This window comes from Poecilia mexicana, unplaced genomic scaffold, assembly GCF_051168715.1.
Source record: "Poecilia mexicana isolate PSO_F unplaced genomic scaffold, ASM5116871v1 scaffold_3, whole genome shotgun sequence".
Lineage (NCBI taxonomy): Eukaryota > Metazoa > Chordata > Actinopteri > Cyprinodontiformes > Poeciliidae > Poecilia > Poecilia mexicana.
Genome location: NW_028263372.1, coordinates 22,147,005 through 22,167,833, shown reverse-complemented (window position 1 = coordinate 22,167,833; position 20,829 = coordinate 22,147,005). Strand labels below are relative to the sequence as shown.

At 37.2% G+C, this 20,829-nt stretch overlaps 3 protein-coding genes across 6 annotated transcripts; 1 reads left to right on the top strand and 2 right to left on the bottom strand.

Moving 5' to 3' along the window:
* Nucleotides 1-2,421: 2,421 nt before the first annotated feature.
* LOC106921972 (dynein regulatory complex subunit 4-like) lies at nucleotides 2,422-6,616 on the bottom strand. Its single transcript, XM_014994020.2, has 11 exons — nucleotides 6,480-6,616; nucleotides 6,159-6,251; nucleotides 5,790-5,987; nucleotides 5,157-5,357; nucleotides 5,023-5,077; nucleotides 4,733-4,938; nucleotides 4,374-4,529; nucleotides 4,199-4,279; nucleotides 3,899-4,108; nucleotides 3,751-3,816; nucleotides 2,422-3,605 (listed from the first exon to the last, which is right to left on the bottom strand). Exons 1-11 carry the CDS (start codon nucleotides 6,480-6,482, stop codon nucleotides 3,558-3,560), a joined length of 1,317 nt encoding a protein of 438 aa, XP_014849506.2. The 5' UTR covers nucleotides 6,483-6,616; the 3' UTR covers nucleotides 2,422-3,557.
* Nucleotides 6,617-7,693: 1,077 nt separating this feature from the next.
* LOC106921973 (transcription factor E2F5-like) lies at nucleotides 7,694-12,403 on the bottom strand. Of its 4 annotated transcripts, none has more exons than XM_088004325.1 (9): nucleotides 12,165-12,403; nucleotides 10,696-10,805; nucleotides 10,468-10,584; nucleotides 10,269-10,312; nucleotides 9,228-9,292; nucleotides 8,829-9,138; nucleotides 8,106-8,153; nucleotides 7,975-8,019; nucleotides 7,694-7,896 (listed from the first exon to the last, which is right to left on the bottom strand). In XM_088004325.1, exons 1-9 carry the CDS (start codon nucleotides 12,312-12,314, stop codon nucleotides 7,850-7,852), a joined length of 936 nt encoding a protein of 311 aa, XP_087860451.1. In that variant the 5' UTR covers nucleotides 12,315-12,403; the 3' UTR covers nucleotides 7,694-7,849. The 4 variants fall into 4 exon arrangements, with proteins under 4 accessions (XP_087860451.1, XP_087860452.1, XP_014849509.2 ...); XM_088004326.1 differs by having other exon boundaries at nucleotides 10,468-10,581; XM_014994023.2 differs by having other exon boundaries at nucleotides 7,975-8,016; nucleotides 10,468-10,602; nucleotides 12,165-12,402.
* A 1,564-nt stretch (nucleotides 12,404-13,967) lies between these two features.
* On the top strand, nucleotides 13,968-20,741 carry LOC106921974 (lysosomal protective protein). Its single transcript, XM_014994024.2, has 11 exons — nucleotides 13,968-14,281; nucleotides 15,876-15,987; nucleotides 16,071-16,208; nucleotides 16,283-16,441; nucleotides 17,044-17,135; nucleotides 17,816-17,900; nucleotides 17,976-18,128; nucleotides 18,214-18,359; nucleotides 19,023-19,185; nucleotides 20,186-20,275; nucleotides 20,351-20,741. The coding sequence occupies exons 1-11, from the start codon at nucleotides 14,103-14,105 to the stop codon at nucleotides 20,432-20,434; spliced, it is 1,401 nt and encodes a 466-aa protein (XP_014849510.2). The 5' UTR covers nucleotides 13,968-14,102; the 3' UTR covers nucleotides 20,435-20,741.
* Nucleotides 20,742-20,829: the final 88 nt, after the last annotated feature.

Here is a 20,829-nt window from a genome sequence, read left to right as displayed (position 1 = left end):
TTCACTACCGCTGTGACTTTCTCTACCTTTCACTCTCTTTCTGGCACCCCTCCCACCAGTGACCACGACTACTCTGCTGTTTTAGATGTATGAGATGCATGACTTGCTTAGCTCCCAAGGTTTAGGTTTATTTTAAGCTTCAAATGTGGGATGTATTCCACTGTTTTGTGTCGATCCTAACAAACATTTTGCAGGCAAAGGCTTTGCACACATAACCACTGTATTTCAGCTCTCAGCATTCTGATGTATGATGATGTCACAGGAAGGTCACAGCTCTCAGCTATGTGTGTAAACAAGGTGAAAATCTGGATCATATTAATCACACCCAGGGTATCTATCCTGTTCTCGAACCGTCCAGTGTCTCCCGCTGACTGATCCCCCATTGAGCTGGGACTCATCTGGTGACACTGGGTTTGTTGGGGGTGTAGTCTTACCGAAGGGGCCGGGTCAGCGGGACTGTGCAGCCTGTCACTGTTTTAGTCTCTTCTATACCTCAGTCGGACGAACGTACAATCGGGCCTTGTGCAGGGGCACAAGAGCAGTCAAAGCACTGTCTGCGGGCTCTGAAACCCAAGAGGGCCGGGTGAAAGGACCACCCCCTCCCTCCGCCTGCTACAGCTCTGTGATACTGCGGCCTGCGCAGGGACAATAACTTCCTCCTATATTATTGATGCCACAGGGAACAGCAATCACTCAGTGCAGCAGGGCTCGATTCACCACGGGAATAGTCAATGAGAAACTGGATCCGCCCCATACCTTCCTCCTCTCTCTGCTGCAAACTCGGCCGTGGCAGGAGGGAAATCAGCTGGCAAAAATGCTGCTGTTGTTGAGATTTTTTTAATTCATGGTTTGAGGCAAACCTTTGGTCTAGATTATAACTGGAAGGGGAACAGAACCACGAAAGCCGAGCATTTTATATCAGACAGCAGGAAATTCTCTCTGTCAAACAAGCTGTCGTGTATTTTTTTTTCTTTTGCACAGTACCGTGAAAGAGTATTTTACAGGTTTTAATCGAACAAAGATAATCTGAATAAACACAAAAAGCAGTTTTCTAATTTTGATTTCATTTATTAAAGGAAAATAAATCTTTCCAGATAGCCCTTACCATTAATGAAGAAGTAATTATTCCCCAAATTTAGTAACTGGTTGTATCACCCTTGGCAACAACAAATGTTATCAAGACATTTATTAATGGATCTTTCTCTCCGTATGCTGTCAGTCTTGGTCAGAGCTCTCTTGTAAAATAGATATTTTGATCTCAATTAGACAAATCTGGTCAAATATTATTATTATGATTATTATGATTATTATTATTATGATTATTATGATTATTATTATTATTATTATTAATTTATTTATTATTAATATTAATATTTTTCATCACCATGGAGGAATTTTCACCACTCTTTTTTACAGAATCCAGCCACATTAGAATCAGGTTGGATTCTTCAGGCCATTTGACTACATTTCTATCAGATTTAAGCCAGGACTTTGACTAGGCCACACCAAAACCTTAATTTTTTTTTTTTTTAAGGAATCAGAAAATAAATCTGGTTATTGCTACATCATGTATGTCATGTATGTCATGTATTGCTACATGACTCGGTTGTGCTTAAGGTCAGAAATGGCTACTCCCTTGTCCATCAGTTATGATCATTCTTCTGGGCCCCAAAGCAGCAAAGTATCTTGAACATCAGATTATTGTTCTCTCTCAACATCATATCCAGTTTCTGGATGCTATGCTAGTTTTCAGTCAAATGAAATACTGTGCACCTTTTCCAAAATGTTCCACTTTTATCTAACAAATTCACAGAATACCTTTTGTAAAAGTCTTGTTGATCATAAAGGTGTCTGTTTGGTAAATGTGAACCAGCACCAGTTTGTTTCCGCCCTGCAGCTCTCCCATGGATGCCATTTACGTCCAGTCTCTTTTTTATTGTTGAATTATGACCACTGACCTTAGCTGAGATTAATTAGGTCTGCAGTGCTCTAGATGTTGCTCTGGGTTCTTTCTGACCTCCAGGATGAGTCTGATATTTGAATTTGTTTGATGACCTGAAACATTTAAGTGTGACAAAAAATAAAAAGAGAAGAAATCTGTTAGGTGGCAAACACAAAAACTCTGCAGTTAGCTGTTGATTCTTGTATTATTTGTTAGAATTAATCATTACAACACAGATTGTTTTTCATATTTTAGACAGACATGAAGATCTCTTCCAATTTGCTTCCGGTTTAATGAGGTTAAGACACTTGATCCCATTATATTTATAGCGAATAAATGAGTAGCGAATAAATGCAGGACAGCAACAGCAGGTCAGAGATTTGTCAGACAACAAAATCTGAAGAGAGTTTCTTTGTACCATTATTTGATCAAACTCACATACATCAAATTTATGGGGTGTGGGTTAAAAAAAAACTAACTTCTGCAGAAACAGCTTTATTGTATCAGCTCTGAAATTCTTACAAAGTCACTGGCACACAGCAGGACAAAACTAATTAACCCCCACAAACTACTTAGCAAAATGAAGTACTACAAAGGCTAAATAAAATAAATATTATACTGTAACTTAACACATACACACAATTCTGCATTACTTCTTTTCTAGCATTTATCATAGAGCATCCTTTTAGATGCACCATGACAAGTCACAGTCATATTCAATAAATTAGAGCATGATAACATTTAAACAGGTACTTTTCATTAAGTCCATCATTTTTTATCATATATATATATATATACACACACATATGTTTATATATATCTAATTGGTCCGGTGTAGTAATCTAATCTAGGATGCCATTTCATCACTTGTGAACAGAAAATCGTCACAATTAACAGAAATAAAAGCGTAAAATCATTAGTTTGTGTAAATAATGTATAATGTGTGTCAGTGAGTTGAGTTACAGAACAAAAACTTTAGGTAAAGACAAAAATGTAGCAGGAGCCAAAAGCAAAAAGCCCATTTCATTTCACTAAAATCACATAAAAAGCTTTAATTTTATAAATAATATTTGGTTATAAGCCCAGCTTACTTACTTAGGAGCTTGTATTGTGCATAGCTAAACATTTAGGAGAGTAAAATCTAACTATTAAATAAGGTTTGTCTATTATGTGACTGCAGTCCTTTTACCTCCTTAGATTACACAGATTAAATGCCATCAAAAACAGTTTATGCTTCATAGCTGCTATTATTGATTAGTTTTAGTCAACTACTGAAATCCCTTACCTCAAGCCAAATCCTGATAAACATACACCTTTTTCATTATAAAGCAACTTACTGTAAACACCTGGTAAGATTTATTTTTATTTATTTCACCGAAAACACTACAACAGGGTAGCTTTGGTCACAGAGCTGTTTTAGGGGGTCATTATTGAATGTTTGGCTTTGAATTCCTTCTGATAAGGTGATTCCCATCCCCAAATCAATATTTAGTTTTGTCAAAGAGTAACTAAAACTAAAAATTAAACCAAGAATAAAAGAATGAACACATTTAAGATCTGACCAGATATAATCTAGCAACTTGTGTGGGAAATCAAGGGCTCTTCAAGATCTTTTTTACATCGCGATGAGGCCCTCCGCCCTCTCCAGCGCGGCAGTGTGAGCCTGAAAGACACACATTTATCTCCCATGAATACGAGTCAAAAACTCACATGATCTGTTTGTAAGACACCGATGCAAAATCAAACCATCATGCAACAGCGTGATCAAATGCAAGGCTCTCATTTCCTCGAGTAAACACACGACTGACCGTTGATATCAGATATTTTTTATGCTTCAGGTTCTTGATAGCAGAATTTCTGATCTCCAATTCTTTCTGGAAGCAAAGGTGTTTTTGTCATGCTTTTGTCAGAGAACTTAAAAGAGTAGCCACCAAAGGTGTGCGTTTATGACATTACCTCGACTTTGTCAGTGATTTCAGTGACAGCGGTTTGGTCCAGGTTAGGGGCCGAGAACAAGGCGTGGAGCTGAGCCTGGATCTTCTCCACATGGTCGTTCATAGCCGTCAGCTCATCCTCCAGAGGCCTGAGAGACAGATTTGCTTGTTTCTGCGCAACATTAATTTTCTTAGGAACAGACGATTGCAGTTCCTCCATCTCAATCTGAAGCTACACAAAGGTTAAAAACAACGTCAGTCATATGAATGCTTCTTACACTCTAGACATCAAAATCTTCAAAAAGAAAAAAAAAGCTTTTACCTTCTCGAATTGCTCTTGCAAGTCTTCAAACTCTGTCTTCTTGTCTTTCAGGATCTCTTTTTGAGGATTTATTAAATTACCCTGTGAAACACATTGTAGCAATAAAGACCGTAAAAAAACAACAAAAAAAACAGTCATAACAGCAACCAGTTACACAAAGAATCATCAACACAACCTCTGACTGTGAGAAGGATTTTGATCTCCTTTCAAGACGTCTATATTCATTCTCGGTTTTTGCAACACGCTTTGCAAATTCTTTATTTTCGTTCAAAAGAGCATAAAATTCCTCTTTCATCTTCTTCAGCTCCAAGTCCTTTCTATCTCTGCATTCCTATGATGACAAAAAAAATACTTATGAGTGTGTAAAGCTGAATTTTTTTGTATTCAATTGTTATTGAATAACAAAATTACATTAAATCACAACAAAAAATTTATTTTAATCAGTCAACTGAATTTGAAAATTGAAGTTGGCTACAGTTGGCCTGAATGAAGCATCAAAAATCAGTTTTCAAGCCACTTTATTTATGGGCTTACCTTAAGAGCTGCGATCTCTTTTCCTGTTTCTTTGCTCAGCATGCTAATAAGATCTTTTGCGTCGTTTAAGCATCTGTCAATGTCTTCGTTAAGATTGCCAAAGTGGCTTTTCCAGAGCAGCTCTCGCTCGCATGTCACACTTTTCATTATGTTGTTGTGTTCCTTCTCCAGCTGTTGTATCTCTGTCTTATTTCTGACCGCAGTTTCTGATTGAACAGGAACCAGAGATGTAGCTCATTATATTGCCGACACCATGAAATGCAGAACCGTGTGGTAAATTAGCTGCTCACCTCTCAGACGTGCCTCCCACTTCTCTTTAGCTGCAGTCATTTCTTCTTCGTGTTTCTGTTTGGAGAAAAGGAAAACACTGAAGCGCGCGTCAGAAATGTCGAGGTGTTTTAATGTCATTCTGCACAGGACGAACCAGCAGAAGCTCTTTGAAAACATCTTCACAGCTGGACTCCTGCATCTCAACCAGGATGCCCATCATTTCCTTATACAGATCTGCCTCCAGTTGACTCTGCTCATCTTCCAGCAGATCGGTTGAGGTTGCAATATCTGCTTCCAGCTCGGTGACTGTGTTATGGTGTTCACACAGGAGGTGCTTCATCTTCTGCTTAAAGACCTGGAAGGAAAGATATCAAATGAAGCTATATAAAATGGAAAATCTATCCAGTTTTTTTCATTCAAAATACACCATAATTATATGGGCTAAATGTTTTTCTTTTCTATGTGATGTCTGGAAGTGGTGACGCCTTTTAGGTGGCTGAGATTCATAAAGAAGATTAAGTATTCTTATGTTCTTCAAGCTACAGACTGAAAAAAATCATTTTCAACCAGCTAATTGTTTTCAATCATAAATGATCATCATAGGGAAGAATGTCTCCTATGGTATGTTAAATAGTAACTACTATTGACTTCCAAACAGTTCTTTGCAAACGTAAGATTGCACACAGTACATACAGGTGACTTTTTACTTTCGTAAAAATATAAATATGAAAATAAATTCAGCCCTATTTGTGACAGCGCAGCTGCAGCATTTGAGCATTAAAGTTACCTTAATCCCCACTAGGTGATGTGCCTCATCATCTTCTATGGCCTTCTCCAGGATTTTAAGTTCAGCCTTAACCTCCGCAAGTTTTCTGTCAGTAACTTCCCGAAAGGACTGAATCTTGTCTCTCTCCAGCTGGAAGTAGTTCCTCTCCTCCCTCTCTCTGTCCAGCATCTCACGAAGTCGCACAACATGCTCTTCTATCTGAAAGACAACATTTAGCTGTGAACAATCCAAACACGCTGCCATTATTTTGTATGTGGAAAAAAGTATGTAAACCCAAAACAAGGATATAAAGAGGACTGTCTTAACTGGTATTGAAAAGAGAGATGGGGTTCAAACCTACACTTTAAAACATTTAAATTATAATCTAACCTGTTCCCTCGTTATCTCCTCCTTGGTGAGGCCATTTATTAGCGTAGGGGGCTTCGCCTCCGCCTTTTTCTTTTTGGCATCCTTTTTGGGCGGCTGTTAGACAAAAAGAAGTGTAAGATCCAGCTTTTATAGCTCCTGAGCTACTTTAATCGGAAACGTCATAATAATTTTTGTTTTGCTTATTAGCCTAACACCTAGCATTTCCGGAGAAAGCCGTAGCTGTTACCAACAATTTACAAACCACATTCGGTAATTAAATTAAAACATTTTAATTCACGGTAAGTAATTCGTAAATTAAAAACATATTTGAAAACACTTTACCATAATTCGTTGAGAGTCGATAACGATGACGGAAAGGTGATTTCTGGATTATGTTTTTAAGATAAACAACAGCGGTCAGTAGGTACAACTCCAATGGTCTACACTAAGGTTCCCATAGCAACAACGCCGTGAATGCGGAAGTAACTACTATTTAAGTACATTTCTAGCTTACGTGCTTTTTAACGCAAAAAACTAAGAATAAAATTTTACTTTTTTATGTTTCGTCAATGTAGTGAATAAAGCTCATGTGGAAACAGGGCGGTTATAAAAGTCTTGCTTTACATTTGTTTTGCATACAGTTACAAAAAATGCTTTATTTGCCTTCCAAATTTATGTTTTCTTTTTGTTTCTACTTCTCCACTTTGTTGGCCCCAAATTTGTATCATGATTTTTCTGTCTCTCAAACAGGCAATTTGTGAAAATGCATAGAGTGCCAAATGTACCAAAATGTTATTTTTTTAATTTAGATATTTAACATGTTTGAAATCGAACTGGTAATAAACACATGTAATAGATAAATACATATACCCCTAGTTATTTGTGTTAATTTACTGAGCTAGATTAAATGCTTATTACCAAAAACTGGTGGCTCATTTTATGTAAAATCATATAGAATAATTTCAATAAGTTTGGGTTTCATAGTGTCTGTGTTATTACCATAAAATAATACAAAAAAAACCTTTAAAAAAACAGGAATAACATTTTTTAGGTTAACCAGGATATTAAATCTACTGCACAAGTAGACAAGAGTAGTATTAGCACCTCCCCATTGGCTTTGATGAGTAATGCTGACAAAGTAAAATAAATTCATGATCTACTGTAGCAAACATGAAATAACTAGTGAGATAGAGGTTACACATTTTAATATTTTAAGAGGCATTATTTGTTTATGTTTAATTTCCAACCAAAGTAGATAATTGACACATTTTTGACAGTCATTTATTGAGTTATGGCATTTTTTGACTCAATAATTTTAAATTTATGAACATACCGATCCCAGCAGAGTGACAATCCCATCAGTTTCAGTTTTGTTGGTAATAGATAGAATAAAGCTTGTACTGTTTGGAGTTAAAAAGTTTATGTTGCTTGTCACTTAAACCAGCACAAACACAGATAATGTAAAGGTTGAGACCATCAGATCTGATACTTCTGCTGTGTAATTCACACTGCAGAAAACAATGTCAGTGCAAGCATCTAAAACTGAATTAAGACAGTTTCTGTAATGTAATTCAAACTTTATTTAATGACAAAAAATATTTAAACCAAACATGCATCATAAAACATTGCTCATGAAGAAATGTAGGCATTGATGCCAAAACACAGCTCAACGGGATATCAACCAGGTAACTCTCATCCTGATTAGAGAGCCTTTACGCCTTAGATGGGGATGTAGACAGCTGGACGACTGGAGGGAACACTGAGACAGAAGCAAGCATAATTAATGCAAATAATATGCAAGAAATACAAACATAAACAAAAACTACAGGACACTCACCTTTGGAGCGAATGAACTGGGTGAACAGATCTGCATCCATTACTTCTAACAAAGAGAAATGGCATGTTAAATTTATATGAAGTCAATAGGCAAACTTTAATCAAAATATTTTCAATAACAGCAAGTCCAACCTTTGGATGAAACTACGTGATTCTGTAGTTCTTTTGAAATGTTTTGACCTAAGAATAAAACATTTACACATTACTAAAGAGGTGCACAATTCCATAGTTGGAGGAAAATGATATCAATATATTTTAACAAACAAAATCTGCATTTTCATGAATTCAGTCAGCTTCACGCTGATAGCCTTAAATAAATCCTAGGACAAATAATTGTCTTCATTAGTCAGGGAAGTAGGAAATGAAGTTCACATGTGTGTAATGAAATCTCAGTATAAATTTAGGTGGCCTGTGAAGCTGTCACAGGTTTGTTAGACAAAAACACAGCAGACAGATTATTTCACATATAGAAATATATATTCATATATATTTATAATTAAAGACAGAAACTACTATGTAGCAACTCCAAGAATACCCGAGACATTCCCATTCACCTCAGCTAAGATGCCTGTAGTTAAGAGCATTAATGGGAGAATTAGTCAAGAAGCTTATGACAACTCTGGGGGAGCTGCAGCGATAAACAGCTCAGATGGGAGAATCTGTTGAGCAGACAACTTCACAGAAAGTTTATGCTTTTATTTGTAGAACAATTGAAACTTCATTTCCTTCCACTTCAAAACTATGAGCTACTTTATGTTCATCCTCTACAAGAGACACCAATGAACTACAGCAATGTTTAAGTTTGGACTGACTAAATGAAAAGTCTCAAGGTGAATGAACACGTTTGATACTCACATGCAGACTCATCTGTTTTGTTGGGGTTAGCGTTTATAAAAGAGGATTCTTGAAGTTGCTGCACGTCCTGCTCGACTCCCCATTCAGACTTTGTGCTTTTTGTGATAAAAGCTGATGCCTCACAGAGTCCATCATTGTTTTCTTTATTTTCAGATATTGCTGACTTGGCAAACTGCAAAATTTCTTCAGGCGGTGGGAATGGAAGTACGACGAGAGCAGAGCTGACAGTTCTCTTGTTAAGAAGGACAACATCTATGGGCCCTCCGATGCTTTTCAGATAGATCTGATACTTTGCCGGGCAGTTTGGGACCTGGAGGAAGATACAGCCATTATCTCATCTGAATGAAAGGCATCAAGGACAGAGGAAGCAATAAGGATTCCTAATGAAGCAGAACTTACAGCTTTGGGAATGGGAACATCTAGCTGGGTGCCTGGTGGTGCTTGCACTGCCAAAATAATGTGACCTGGAGGGAAATTTGATAATTATTATAACTTTTATGCAATTTAAAGCAAAAAAGAAAGTTTCTTTATGCCCCTTGAGCTGCTATATTCTTCCAGCTAACTGGTGAATCAGCTAACCATCAACTCATTCTGTTTAGAGAACAATAAAACTTCAATTATTCAGAACTCATAATTACATTATCAAACATTTGAGGACTTTTATGTCAAAATCAGCTGAGTTTTTTAATTATTTAATCCCTGCCTTTGACTTTTTTGAAGCCTTGCAGGTTGAATCTGAGCCAAACCAAAGCCTCCGGATTCACAGCAACTTTCTCTTCCTCTGATTTAAACTTGAAGGACACTTCAGTAACGGATCCCTGCAGAGAGGCTGACTTTTTAACCCTCATGCAACTTTAATGGTTTTGAACCTTACTTGACTCATGCTGCTTTAACATTGTTCTTCAGTCTAAAAAGTATTCCCCTTGATTTTCTTGTTAGCCTCCTCAGTGCCGACCTGTGAGAGCAGGTTTTGGTCGGATGCTATATGTCCATCCTCATCATTATGTGATGTTGCATTAGTTGGTGGGAGCTTTAGATGACACCCTGAGTTGATACGCCCTTGAACTGTTATACATCAAACACATACTACGTACAGGATGTGCTTGGTTATTTCCAAGCAGTAAAAGTTTAATGGCCTTGGGTCCATTGTTGCAGAGAATCTGGATAAAAAGTGATATTCGATTGGGCTCACTAGAGTGAAATATTTAAATATTTCACCAGAGCAATATAGGCCAGGTAACTATACCAGCACAGGGTAAAGCAGCATCCCCCCAACTGTATTTTTTTCATATAATCCTTTATTATAATGTGCAAAGTGTTTTAAAACAAAGTCTGATGTTCTCTCATACATAATTTCAAGTTACTGTCATGCACTGTAAAAAACTAATCGCCCTTTAACCCCTTTAAAACAAATCAGCCATAAAAAAATTGCAGCCTCACCACTGAAGCAGTTGCACACATCTTCATTGGTCACATAGGTCAGAGTTGATCGAAGTTAAGAAATATTGATCAGCTATACAGTTCAGCATCAACGCGTCACACATGATTAGCTTAAATCTGATCACTGCGGTGCCAAAAGGAATTAAGAAACACATTGAAAACCAACATATTTATGTATAAACTGCTACTAAAAGGATATTTTTTCCATTCTTCTGTTTGGCTCCTGATGATGTCTTCAACCAACATTGTCTGCTGGTCCAGTATGGATTCCTTCCACTTCAAGTCCTTCAGCTCAGAGTTCAGGTTCATGAATCTGCTGTCATGAGGCGTTCCTCTTGTAAATCAAAAAGAACGTGTCAAGCTGTTCTACAGACTCTGTTTTGCTCTGCAATCCGAATGTGCAAACCAACAAGAGGTAAAAACTTACACCCATTTCACATGGCGCTTGGATATTTTGACAATAAGACCGATGCCCTCCAGCACGTTTGTGATATCATAGATTCTTCTGATGTGTTTCACAGCCAGAACCTTGAATGCCTGAAAGATATCAAACATATTTTTCTAATTATATTAGCAAAAAATAACTATTTAAATGTTTTCTGAAGATAATTAATGAACAGCAGTTCTTTTATATTTTTTTGATTTGATGTAAACTTCTAGAAGACTTTATGTGAATTTTTTTTAAAAATCCAACGTGCATTCATGACAAATACTTTAAATATGGAACCTGGACAAAGAAAGAAGAAAAGCAAAACAAATCTGATAAGAAAAGCTTGTCAGATTTCTTTACAATTTCAACAATGTGTTTTGTATAGTACAAGTTAAAAACAAACAAAATTATGGTAAAGACACCCCAGATGTCACCACTGGGATAAATATTAAGAGATGCAAACATTCAGTCATTTTCAATAAGAATAAAATTGTGAGTTCCAATGTGTTGAAAATAACCTTTCTATGGGTATTTAACATACTTTTCAATAAGCCAATATTTCTGTATCAAAATGTTGTTTTACTGGACTGATGTAAAATAAATTTACTTGAGCTGTAAGTGGAAAATTATCATAAAAGCAAAATAATTTCTTAAAAATATTTATACATGCAATGTTCCACTTAGTGAATTGTGATACTGAATACGTAGATTTTAAAATATTTTTCAAATGTGTTGAATATAATAACCATTACTACACTTCACTTATTGAGAAAAACAGGTTAAAGGGTGAATAATAGCATATTTCAAAAAGGTATATGGAGTACTATTGGAAAGATACTATTTCACTAATTCATATTAACATCTGAAACCCAAAGAACATATTTATTACGAAGTGTCACACATTTCAAGTACTTATTCCTTAGAAATACAAACTTAGGTAATCTTGAATATTACATGAGCCCAATAAGAGAAATGTCACACTGAAATATGATGCTACATCCTACACAATCACGACTTAACAGCTGTGCAACAGTCATTGTCTCCTTCCACAAGGAAGATAAGCTCCCAAAGGTCATTGCTAAATAAGCTGGCTGATCACAAAGTGCTGTATGCACTAGTTGAGTGGAAGGATTGTGGTAGAAAGAGCTATACTAGCAACAGGAATAACTGTAGAATGGAGATAATTGTGAAGAAAAGTACATTCAAGAGCTTGTGGGGATTCCCAAAGTGTGGACTGCAGTTGGAATCCTATTTATTTATTGGAAATTGCCAACCTCCTTCCTTGTTTCTAAGGATGTAAAAGCCTTACACACAATGTGCAGACAATCTAGACTTTAATGCTGAATTAAATATTATAAAAGTAGTTAGCAAACTTAGACAAAAAGAAATGAACAAAGTTAGTTAAAAAGGACCTTCAACACAGACTATTTAAACTTGGGGCATGTTGCGTTCACTGTTCAACGTACGTGTCCGAGGTCCAGCTCCCCGTGCTCGGCCTCCTGCAGCAGCCTGACAAACCTCTGAGTCAGGAGGCTCAGGCTCTTGGGAATCCTCTTAGCTCTGAGGTTTTGTCTCGAAACAAATATTTCTTTTTCTGGACTTTCTTCAGAATCCATTCTGCTGCACAGAACTTCTTCTTCTTCTTTTTGTTTTATGGCGGTTGGCAAACAACTTTCAGGTGCATTACCGCCACCTTCTGGACTGGGGTATGAACCAGATTGCTGCACAGAACAATCAGACAAACACGATTTGAATTAGCTGCGCGGTGCCAACAACCGGAATGTTGTCCTTCAAAATAAAACCCCAGTCGGGTTTCCTGTGTATGTTTTCTTCGAAATTGTATTGTGATGTTACTGATAAACTTATATGAAGAGTTTTTTATACTGACAACTAAATTACGCGCTTACCTTTTCTGTTTTTAGGAAACTGGAACCAACGTAATTTCAAGCAAAACTTTATTTTTGCAAGACTTCTTAGCAGGAGCACTTTCATGTACAGGCAAAAAGTTGGTGACTCTTAATGACAGCTACTTTTACATAAGATAGAAAGGTTAGAAATGTTGGTGAATGTTGTCGTATAATTTCTGATGTAAAGTTCCGTCTTTACTGTTCCGTGTGAACATGTCTTGTTTTGTGATACGAAGCTTCCTGCTGCCTTCAAAATAAAAGCTCAACCACTTTTTAAATATTATTAGTCATTTCTCATGAACGTGTTTACATTAGATGTACATGAAAACTGTAAGTGGACAAATAAAATAGCTTCTATTTTCAAAATATTTATTTTCTGTCAATAGTGAGGAAACCTGTGACTAAAGTCTAAATTATTTTTGTGTAAAGGAATGTGGCTCCAATAACACTCTTCTTAGATTAGTAAAATGATATTAGCTTGAATAAAAACAGTATAAAACATATCAGACAGTATTTATATTTTTATAAATGGAAGGTTGTGAAGCATCTTAATGGTAAAATTAGAGTAAAAATGTAGTGAGTCTTAGAAATTGATTATCTTTTCTTGCTAAATTTTGTAGCACAACTTTATCTGAGGCTATTGGGTCCACTTATCAATCCTTGTGGCTCAGACTTATCTCTGCCCTTTGTCTTAGGTCTTGGACTGATAAGCCCCATGAATATGTTTTTAAGTGGAAACATCACTCAGCAAATTATTTTAACCTTCTTTTTCCAAGATCTGATTTGAGTAAAGTTATCTCTTGAGAAGTGCTCAAAAGAAAAACACAATGTAAGCTGTGCATTATATTCTTCTTTATTGCTTTTATTTCAAGACATCTCTGTGTTACAACTTGACCATGAAAATGAAAAAGAAAGTATTCATAAAGAAAAAAAAATAAGTCACCATCTTCCATCAATTGTGTTTCCAGATGTCTTTTTGTTGTGAATTTGAAATCTCATCAAACTTTAATTCAAAATGTGAAGAAGAATTTTTTTTTTTTTTTATGAAAAGCACTTAATTTAATGTTGTTTTAAGAAAGGAATAAAAACCCTGTTTGTGTTTTCCTCATTGACCCAAATTGTTGGGTTAAAACTACATCCCCATCTTTGAAGAAATTGCCCTACCCCTAATTTACTTTTAATCTAATTTAATTTTCTAATTAATCTCTCTTTTTCATGTACATGTTTATCTTAGTCCAAGAAAATATGCTCTATATATAGCTTCAATTTGACCACAATGAACACAACCACCTGTAGCATGTTTAACTAATACGGTTCCTTTACCTAATTTTAAAATAGTGTTCAGCTGTTTCCGTGTTCAGGCGTACAGTGATCACGTGACTCCGCAGCGGTCATATGACGCTGAGTTTGGATCTTGGTGTTGTTCCGTGCAGGAAGAAGCTCTTATCTTCGTCTCAGTGTCTGAGGTTTCTGTGTGAAACACGGTGAGGTCCAGCGATGCAAGCCGGCGGTTACCTGCTGTGTTTGCTGTCCGTCCTTCTGCTCGGCGCCCGGGCTCAGTACGCCCCCGATGAGGTCACTCATTTACCGGGCATGACGTTCAAAACCAACTACAGTCAGTGGTCTGGATACCTGCAGGCAGGAACTGGGAATAATGTGAAGTTTCTCCATTATTGGTAAGGGACTTTGTTGACTGCCTGATGGTGGGAAAATGTTTGATAAAATGCTTAAATGTCATTTGCAAAGATATAGATATTAAATTACAGAGATTATTTCTTCTTTCATATTTAAAACAATCTCTTAATTGCCGCGAGAATTTCAGTCACCGCGTTTTGTGCTGTTGGGGAAAAACATGTGACAACCTAACTTGTTTTGTTGAGTCTCTTTTTCTTCTTCAGCTACTTTGAAGATTAACTAAAATAAAGAAGTAAAGATAAGAGCAAAATCTTTTAGTAAAAGCTGATGTAAGCTTTCTTTAGGGATTTTCACAGCACGAAACAATAATCGGTACAATAAAGCATCTCGACATCAGGAAGTGAGCAACCAGAACCACAGCTGATTGTGAGAGATGCCAACCAAGTACTCCAGCATTTTGTTGTAAAGGGACAGGAAATCAATTACCTGATTGAACTGCTGAAACCTGGAGTGACATGTTGTGTAAACGTTTCATAGGAATGTTTAATGATCCCACCTTCAGTGTCGACGTGAAAACTGAGGTGATCCTTCACAGATCAAATTCACTTCGCGAGCTCAGTCTGCATCGACACCAATAACCACCAATATTGTTCTTCTAGTCGATTATTTTAAAATACTTTGAGGTAAAGTTTTAACAGAAAGGAAGAGAAGATGTTGAACTAATAGTTGAGTTTATTGCTGGCATTCTTTTCAAGATGAATTTACACTTCTCTGTAAATAAAGGCACTGGAAGTTCAAGACTGAGAAAAATGCTATTTGTCCAAAGTGCAACAAAGGAAAAATTACTTGTACATCAAAAGAAAAACTTTGCAGTACCCAAGGTGGAATGCATGCAACAAACTACAATTCACTTGTAGCTGAAGCCAAAAATGGTTTGAAAGCAACACATTTATATTTAACTATAAGCTCAGCTTTGAACTTCCTCTCCCAGAGCTAGAGTGTTTTGAAAGTAACAAAAACCACAAGAGCTAAGAAGTTGCCCATAAATAACTGACGGCTTTCATCTGTTTTCTTGCTTCAAATGGGAACTAAACTCTCAGATAGTTGAATAAAGACAATTGTCTTTCTATTGACTGAATTTCTCAGCTGCAGATCTTTAGTTGCAATCTTTCTTATTTTGTATACAACAGTTGTAACTTTCTAGTGATGTTGGGAGGTGTGGGGGATATTTTAGTTTTTATATTTGTTTGAATCAGAAAACCACCACCTTTACAAGCTCCTACTAAATAAAAGAATAGTCGAGCTAGGAAAATATTCCTACTATATAAAATGTGCTTTTGTAACGCCAAGATTTCACTTCTGGGTTTGGAACAGAGGAGAAAATGACCATCTTTCTTCTTTTTGTGGTTAAAAGAAGACAATCATGTGTTGCTTGGCTTAATGGCAGAGATTTCTTTAACTCATAAAACAGACATGCTGATTTTTAGCAGCTTTTCCATCCAAAGTCAAGGGGAATCGCTTTGGATTATCTGTATTCTGCTGCTTTTCACAAGTTTGCGCATTTCCTGTTTGTTGCGGATCAAATGCATAAATCCTGTGTGCCGCGGTTAATTGTTTATCTCTGATGTGCTGCAGGTTTGTGACTTCTCAGCGAGATCCGGCCACAGACCCCCTGGTTCTGTGGCTGAACGGCGGGCCCGGGTGCAGCTCTCTGGACGGGTTCTTGTCAGAGAACGGACCGTTTCATGTGAGCTCTCTAGCCCTGAACTTAACTGCATCTGTGCACTGTTGATTCAGACAGACTTTAAATGGTTAGCCTTTTACTTGCAGGTAAATGACGATGGAGCCACGCTTTATGAGAACAAATTCAGCTGGAACAGGATCGCCAATGTTCTGTACCTGGAGTCTCCTGCAGGAGTCGGGTACTCTTATTCTGACAGTAAAAAATACGCCACGGATGATGATGAGGTATGTTTTCTCTTGCTTGGAACAAATGGAAAGCTTACAGATAATTTGAGACTGCAAAATGTTCTTTCTCTCAGGTTGCTGACGATAATTACAAAGCCCTTCAGAGTTTCTTTGCCAAGTTCCCGAACTTTACACGGAACGAGTTCTTCATCTTTGGGGAGAGTTACGGAGGCGTTTACGCTCCGACGCTGAGTCTGCGTGTGGCGACAGGAACGGCTAAGATCAACTTCAAGGTCAGCTGCTGCAGGCAAAAAAATTAAATGTAGAGAAGTTCAAAAAGTGGAAGTAGATTACTCGGAGTGAAATGTTTTCAAGGATTTATTTTTTTTAATAATGCTTGCAGCAAGAAATGTCAACACTGCAAATGACCAGAAAGAGATATTTAATACAGAAATGCCCACCTATTGAAAAGCATGTTCATGTATAGAAAAATATCTTCAGTTGCTTGTCCCCATTGAGGGTTTGAGATCCTCTTCAGAGATTAAACAAAATATAGAAAAATGCTAAAGGATATTCGTCCCTTAAATGATTGAAGAGGGAGAAAAACAAAGAAATATTGTCTTTGTTTTTCTTTGTATGTTTGTTAAATTGACTTTGTAGAAAGGCGTTCATATTCAACCAATAGTCGTGGTTTATTTTATGGGTCAAAAGCTGGAAAATTCTGAAAACGATGGTGATTAACAGAATGTTTAATTTTAGTTGTTAACCTTACTTTTATACAATCTCCAACTTTCTAAAAAATAATTTTAGATTAATTGCAAACAATTAAAGTGAACAGAGGTGGAAAGTTAAACTTTTTTTTTTAATTGAATCATTTTAATGTTTGTCTTTTCAGGGCTTTGCGGTGGGAAACGGTCTCAGCAGCTTTGCACTCAATGACCAATCTTTGATCTACTTTGGTTATTATCATGGCCTGTTTGGAGAAGAGTAAGCAACTCATTCTACTTAGTTTTTAAGAAATTGTACAAAAGTATATGAACCTCAACTGTTTTACCATGCAGAAGTTCAGGAACATATTTGTTTCATAATTGAATAAAAACAATCACTTCTATAATGTTAATAGAAAAATAAGCACTACTCTTCAGTTTGCTTTTTTTAAATTGTCCTCCAATCTAATTGGCTAAAATCTGTACCAAATGTTTTAGTCTAAACAAATGACAATCTTGACAGTGGCTTCAAATGAGTATCGGGAGAAAATTTCTTTGTCTGAACTTTGGTCTTGTTTAGTTACTGGGTAACGTCATTTAGTCAAGCTTGTTTCTTTCTATTTCCCTTAAATCTGTCTACGCTGTTAAAATGACCTTGTGCAATTGTTCTCCCAGCTTTAAAATGTCTTCACTCCTGAGATATATTTTCATTGGGGTTTTTTTTACAAGTTACAAATAGATTATTGCATTGGAATTGGAAAATTTCTTTTGGGGGGATAAAATGCATAATTGCAGAAATAATTAAATATTTCCTATTCAATGAACTTGATCTAACTTGGACTTCGAAACGTGTTAAAAAAAAACTCCTGTTCACTTTTTTCTTTTTTAAATGGCTGGTTTCTGTCATGTGACAGTAATTCTTTTGCAGATTGCTGATGTTTGTTTGTGCTTCATGTGCAGTTTGTGGCGTGATCTGAACATAAACTGCTGTGATGAGAAAAGCTGTAACTTTTACAACAACACTAATGAGAAATGCGTGACTCTGGTACGTGCCGACCGTCCTGCGGGAACTTCCTCATTTTCTAAAAATGAAGATTAACATTTCCCGTTTATTGTTCAGGTGAACGTGGCATTTTCTATCGTGTATGAAAGTGGACTCAACGTGTATGCCCTCTACCTGGACTGCGAGGGCCCAAGAGCGCGCCACAAAGGATACGAGCGAGCCATGAGTCATCTGTTCAGGAGCTACAGGAAAAACCTGTCCAGCTTCAAGGTGCTCTGCATTTCAATCACTCGTCTGTGAATGCATCAGATCCTTTTTAATGTCATGCGACATTACATGACTATGTCGAATGCAGCTTCCAGATGTCAAGAAGTCCTCCATGTTTCTGGGGAACGTTCCTCCCTGCATCAACAGCACAGCTCAGGGAAACTGGCTGAACAGAGGCGACGTGAGGAAAGCGCTGCACATCCCAGACGTTCTGCCACCCTGGGACATCTGCAGGTAGATCGACGTAAACGGGAACATAAGTTACCTCATGTTTTATTTTAAAACTGCAGGTATTGCTTACCCTTTCAACTAAGATGTTTTTTGGTTTTTTTTTTATTAGTGACGGCAATAATGGAACTCGAGCTGAAATGAATAATCTTGATGAAATGATTGTCAACTAACTTAGTAATTGCTCAATTGAGTATATAGACCATTTGGTGAAGGAACACATTAAGAGCAGTAAAGACAAAACTGCAAAAGGGGAGGGGAAAAAAATTGTTTGAAAATGTGTTTTAGCTTCACCTGGTTCAAAATCTTAAAGTCTGAGCTCATTTTGCATAAAATAATTTTGGTTAAGAAAATGTGACTCGACGTCACATTAGGTAGAAAAAGCTGGACTTTTCACATGTTGATGGTAGAAACACTGTTTTAGCTGCAGATGTGCTTGCTAAAGGAATGCTGTTGCCTTTCAGACAGTAATGCAGTTATTTTCTTATTTAAAAACTCATTTTACATGTTTTACTTCTGATTTTGCATAAAAAAGGTAAATGAGAAATCTGCAAAATGCCTTTATTCAAAGTAATGGATAGAATAATTGATTTCTAAATCACTAGTTGCAGCGCCAAGTGGAACTACTGTGAATCATTTTCAGAGTTTGTTTAAATGTCCTTGTTGCAGTGACCTCGTTGGACAACAATACAGGACGTTGTACTCCACAATGAAGGAGGTTTACCTGAAGCTGCTCTCGCTGGGCCTGCGAGCGCTCGTCTACAACGGAGACACTGACATGGCCTGCAACTTCCTGGGAGACCAGTGGTTTGTGGAGGACCTCGGCATTAAGGTGCATTTTGAAAATCTTTAAATGTACCAAAATATGCACACATTTTCTTGATAAAGATAAAATGTAGCTGGAGTTACTTGAGTAAATCGTTGTTTTTTTTTTCTGTAGAGCTTTGGCACACCCTAGTGGTGGAATTGAGGTAGTTCACCTGTCAGGGAGACTTGATTTGCTCGTCAGGCTGAATGAGTTCTGTAGGACCAGTGACGCATACTTCAGAGTGAATATGTTATGCATTTATGCCTGAGATTGAAGTCACCAGCCTTTCATCACTTTTGCTCACTAGTTTAGTTTTTTTTTTTGGGGGGGGGGGTTTCCCCTGTGGATTTGAATAGAAATTTCACTTTTTTTTTTTTTTTTTTTTTTCCTTCCACAGAGGGGAAATTCGGGTAACATCAGATGTGTAGTTCCAAAAATTGTAGAAAATGTATGGAGATGGTCAATCTTAAAGAGCAGCTATTGACTATGCCAGAGTGGTGTACAGTAATCACGAAGACACAATAAATTAAACGGGACAAGTAGAAGACAAAGTCAGACCTTTATGTAAACGCCAGCGAATAAAAATGAGCTTTAAATGTTTCCAACTCTGAAGATCTAATGTTGAAGGCCAAGTTGGTCCACAGATTCGGAGCAGTGGCAGCAAATGCCGGGTCTCTCCTCTGCTTCTAGTCTGGAAACATGTCAGCAGTTTATTTGATCAAAGCTTTCTGGGAATGGATGAAGAGCATCCTGGAGATGAGTCGGCACTAACCCATTTACAACTTTTAAAAATTGTAAATTCAATAAAAGAATTTTACAATCAGTCTGAGAAGCTCAGGTTTCCAGCTGAGCTGCAGCATTTGGAGATATTGTAAAGAATATTGGTCCATATAGTTGCAGTGATCCAAGTGTGTCGTAATGAAGGCGTGGATAAGTTTGTTCTTTTTAAATGATTTAAACCAAACGAGTCCGGAGACGTTCTTCAGCTTTAAGTTTTGCCTCTTCACTGTTAAAATCTCTACAGGCAACCAGCAAGTACCAGGCCTGGATCCACGATGACCAGATTGCCGGTTTCTATCAGCAGTTTGGAAACCTCACTTTTCTGACCGTGAAGGTAAGCGCTCACGTTTGCATGAAAACGCGTCCTGATTCGGCGAGGGTCACAGATGTTGCATTTCCTGTGTTTCAGGGCGCCGGCCACATGGTTCCTCAGTGGGCGCCGGGTCAAGCTCTCCACATGTTTCAGTCCTTCATAGGAAACGGACCGTACTGAGTCTGTGGAGGCAACATGCGTTTGGCAACCTGTACTCCGTTTTTCATCTCAGGGAAAATCCATTTGCCGTGCCTAAAGACTGTGGAGGCAAACTGACATCATGTTTGATATACGAGTGTTTTTTCTTGTGGCGGGTTCTTGCATATATGCCTGTGGGTTTTTTCTTTCTTGGAAGAATGGGAATAAATTTGTAGTTTGTTTGATCGATCATATTTGTTATGGCAGGACTGTGACGGTCCAGAGTAAAGCTACAAAGGGAAGATGTAATCCTCAACATGTAACTGAAAATAAATTATATTCACACTGAGCCTATTTCTGCTTTAAATGATGCATCTTAATGGGGAGTGGAAAAAAAAAACATTCAAATTTTCCAACAACTTGGCGTTGTAAGAATG